The sequence below is a fragment of the Austrofundulus limnaeus genome, unplaced genomic scaffold (assembly GCF_001266775.1).
Source record: "Austrofundulus limnaeus strain Quisiro unplaced genomic scaffold, Austrofundulus_limnaeus-1.0 Scaffold61, whole genome shotgun sequence".
NCBI lineage: Eukaryota > Metazoa > Chordata > Actinopteri > Cyprinodontiformes > Rivulidae > Austrofundulus > Austrofundulus limnaeus.
This window is the reverse complement of record NW_013952463.1, coordinates 1,255,146-1,259,341: the sequence shown is the minus strand read 5'-3', so window position 1 is coordinate 1,259,341 and position 4,196 is coordinate 1,255,146. Positions and strand designations below refer to the sequence as shown.

The 4,196-nt window shown below is 40.5% G+C and overlaps 1 protein-coding gene across 1 annotated transcript in view; it reads right to left on the bottom strand.

The window, feature by feature from the left end:
• Nucleotides 1-3,937, bottom strand: part of LOC106518466 (obg-like ATPase 1) — a 7,619-nt gene extending 3,682 nt beyond the window's left edge. The window contains exons 1-9 of the mRNA XM_014009769.1: nt 3,687-3,937; nt 3,264-3,361; nt 3,031-3,174; nt 2,806-2,933; nt 2,547-2,722; nt 2,377-2,457; nt 1,596-1,693; nt 1,068-1,208; nt 556-652 (exon numbers count right to left, since the gene is read on the bottom strand). Of these exons, the coding sequence (XP_013865223.1) occupies nt 556-652; nt 1,068-1,208; nt 1,596-1,693; nt 2,377-2,457; nt 2,547-2,722; nt 2,806-2,933; nt 3,031-3,174; nt 3,264-3,361 (963 nt within the window). The 5' untranslated portion in view covers nt 3,687-3,937. The remainder of the gene's footprint in view (nt 1-555; nt 653-1,067; nt 1,209-1,595; nt 1,694-2,376; nt 2,458-2,546; nt 2,723-2,805; nt 2,934-3,030; nt 3,175-3,263; nt 3,362-3,686) is intronic.
• Between the last annotated feature and the right edge of the window lie 259 nt (nt 3,938-4,196).

Genomic DNA, 4,196 nt, shown 5'->3' with positions numbered 1-4,196 from the left:
TGTCGCTACGTCACACAGTGGAGTCTCTCTGATTGGTTGATGCGGCGCGTCGAGCTGCAAAAGTTCAGATTTTCTAACTTCAGTGATTTGCTCCTCAGCACGTAGAACGCTCAGATCGTTCAAATCGCGCTGCTCTAATCGCGCTTGAGGCGCTGCAGCACTTCCCAACGTTGCTTGAAGCGCGTCCACCATAGACTTTGCATGTAAACCTGATGCTCCTGATGCTGAAATCAGGTTTGGTGTGAACGCAGCATAAGTGTCACCAACGGAACCAGAACCACAGAAACGTGCGTACGCCAGCCCTGGAGTTGGCGTGGGGCTGCACACATTTCCACCTTCATTTCAGTCTTGATACATCTGGAGTTTTGCGTAAAAAAAAGCGTACGCAAGGTTTTTCTGTGTACGCACCGTTGATCCACGAGGCCCCAGGTGAGCCAATACATTCATTAACGTCAGCACCGTTATCATAAACACAGGCTATACTCGACCCTTGAATAACACGGTCATTATTAAAAACTGACCAGGCTGCAGAGGTTTACATATAACACCACTCACCCTGACGGTCCACGCTCGCACCTCATCTGGTCCAGCTGTGAAGAAGTATTCCAGCTGCAGCGCTGCGTAACCCGTCTTTATTATTTTGGTCAGAACACTAAAACACAAACAGACCAGAGGAACACGCAATAAAGAGGCAAACAATGAGAAATGTGTGTTTTATATATCATAAAGCTCTACATCTCTGATTTCTTTATTGAACATCACCTCCATGTTGGTGCAACTAAAAATCCTGGCATTGCAAGTTTCATTAGAAATCTTGCAATCTGATATACTTATTTGTGGATGCAATGTTWAATTGCTGTAAAATACAAAAAATACCCATCTTTGCTTTTTGATTTGTAAATATGAGGATTTACAGTTTTTAATTTGTTTGTCTATTACATATTTTTGCATTTAGAATGGGTTTAAGAAATTATTCCCTATATGCTGCCACTTCTTAAACTCAATATCAAATTATAACAAATCACAAAACCCAACATAAAAAGAGAGTATTTTGTCAGCTGTCTAACCTCTGTGTTTTCTGTTCCTCGCAGTATTTATTCCTCTCCTCTTCTTCCATGTCCAGCAGTTTCGACTCCACAGCGCCGCTCAGGGGAATGACCATGGCACCGGGATCATGAGCATCTACCCACTCTTTGATTTTAGCCAACCTGAAGGGAAGAGAAGGCAGAGAGRTCAGCTATCATTAAATATTGTTCCAGAAGTTCATTTGTGAAATCAAAAGGCCCAGCAGTCCCTGAATGAACACGTCAGAAAGTCAGCTCAAAATGTGTGTTGAGGAAATCTCTCAGCTACGACCACAGCAACTGTAGCTCATTAGATGTAAAATTAACTGTATTTTAGCCACTTTTCTGYTGGTTTATGTCAATTAGCTGCAGTTAAGGTCAATCGGTTGTAKATATCTGTTTAGTGATTACTTTGAATGTTTTGTTCAAGTATGTCTGGTGGTTCATGAGATATTTTGCTAAAGGCACAGACAAACAAACACACAGCAAAAAAACCAGACAAATACCACAAGTTAAAGAGAACAAACAAACCATTTGTTCTTCTTTCGAATGTAATCCTTCTCAGAGAGATTAACCAGGTAGATCATGGGCTTTGATGTCAGAAACAGATATTTGTTCAGGACCTCAATCTGCAAAGATCAATTAAACAATGTGAGTRATTGAGCAGTTTATACTGAAAAAAAACAAAAAACAACAACAACACTATGAATACTCTATCAGTGTTTGCAGTGATATCATGCCTTTGGTCAGAAAGTAGCAACGCAGTTAAGGGTTCTTAAATTGAGGTCCCAGGATTCCCAGGGGTCCGTGAGGTATAGCTTTGGGGGTCCCCAAAATAAACTATCCTAAATCAATTATGTCATTTAATTTTGAAATAACATATTTAACTAAAAAATGTATTAAAAAACATTATTCCGGCAGTCAATGGCAGTAAAGTATGTTTAATCAGCTTGAGGTATTTGAGGAAATTCCTGGGAATTTCTCTCCTGTTCGAGAAGTCCTGCAGTAAAGGCCTTTTAAAAGCAAAACAAGCCAAAGAAAAAAAAAAATCACACACAAACTTTCCCCTCCAAACATTAAAGTAAAAATAAACAAACCCCTTTCTACATGAATTAAGTAAAAAATACAAAAATAAGCACAAGGGATAAATCTGACAAAAAAAAGGTTATTATAAGGGATTAAAGTCTCGCTTAAATGCCAACAATAAAGTATTTATAAACATGATTCGGCGGACAAAAAAAAAAATAACACCCTGACTTGTTTTAACTCAGGATTACCCACAAATCTATACAAACTTGTGGCGGTACAGTACCTCTTTGTCGTTCCAGTCGTTGTAAAATCTGATGTGTTTTTTCTCCTCCACCACCCAGTTCTTTATCTTCACCATGATATCCTGAAGGATCAAGCACCACATTTGCTATTGAAATCAAAATCAGGGGAACAGACACMTTCAAATAGCTGCCACAGACACATCATTCTTACATATTCAGGTTTTAGCTTTTTGTCTCCTCCTCTGACGGCGGTCTTCTCGAGTTTGTCTATGATCGGGTCGATCATTTCCTCGTCCTTCAGCCGCAGCTCCTCRTGAATGATTTCAATGTCTCTCACTGGGTCCACGTTGCCCTCCACGTGGATAATGTCCTCGTCGTCAAATGCACCTAAAAATGAAAAAAGCGGGAGCAGAGTGTTGACAATGTTACAAAAAAAAGACAAAAAAATTGAAACAGAAGAAGCCTCTCACGAGTCATATGGAAAATGGCATCGCAGGCACTGATGTGGGAGAGGAAGGCGTTTCCAAGTCCTTGTCCTGAGTGAGCCCCCTTTACAAGACCAGCAATGTCCACAACATTCAGGAAAGCAGGAACCTTACTGAGAGGATTTATAAAGAGCAGGACAGAGAATCATCGAGCCAGCGATTAATGGATACTGGATAGATAAGAGTAATGATATATCGCTAAATACACACCTGGCTGGTTTATGGTACTGGCACAGGAAGTCGAAGCGCTCATCAGGCACAGGCACCCTGCTTTCATTTGGATCGATGGTGCAGAATGGGAAATTTTCTGCAGCTGCCTGGCTTTTTGTCAGCACGTTGAAAAAAGTGGATTTTCTGCAACATCGAGTCATGTCACATGATCAAACTCATCAGTTTTACAAACTAAGATATATTTATCAATGTTGTTCAAGTTTCACATTTACCCAACATTTGGCAACCCCACAATGCCAATTTTTAGAGAAGTCCCAAATCGTCCGATTAATGGAGGAGGTTTGGGAGCTTCTGTCTTTTTTGGAGGCATCTGCAAGATAAAATCAAATATAACAGTAATGCAAGCTGATTAAATCATTAACAGGGAAATGCCTACTCATTAGTTTCTTTGTAACATCTCCCAAGTGTTTGATGTCTCTGCCATTTATCACATTTTCCTGAACAAGCTCCACTGAGAACGTGTGGAGGCAGATCTGATGCTCATTCAAACACGTTAGCCTTAGCTTGTGGCTAACTGGAACCACCCCGAGGTATTTTCTCACAGAGATCACTTATAGAGGGCAAACACGTTTTTCTGCGTCGTCCGTTCATTAACACGTTGTGTACTGCTGCAAATAAACAAGACACTTTCAAACCTTTCAAAGTCCTTTCTCAGCCTATGAACTACGTGGTGTTAGCTCCACTGGTATCTTGCTCCCAGCAGCCACTCGGTGGAAAAGGCAGGACAGGAAGCAAACCGGAAGTGTTTTGTCGTATAAACGTCTCTGATTGGTCGAGACCGAGAGATGTGGTGACACGTCACTCTTTTCCTTAGTTTGTGGTGCTTATAAACACCGAAAAATAAGTCACAAATATATCGTCTCTGTACTCTAGTAGTCTAAAACAGCTTCTTTTTTTTTTTTTTTAATTCCGGTTAATACAAATAAAACATTCGTGCCATCTGCTGCTGTTTATAAATCACCACTAGAGGTCACTGTTTACTGCTTCTGCCATAGACTTTGTGTATGGTCTTTGGCAGTATTTCCCAAAGTTGGGGTCGGGACCCAAAGTGGGGTCCTGAAACATCAAGGTGGGGTCCTGAAAAGATTTTCTGAATTAATTACATTTTTGCCTTAGTTGTTACAAATGAGTGAGGCTAGTGTATT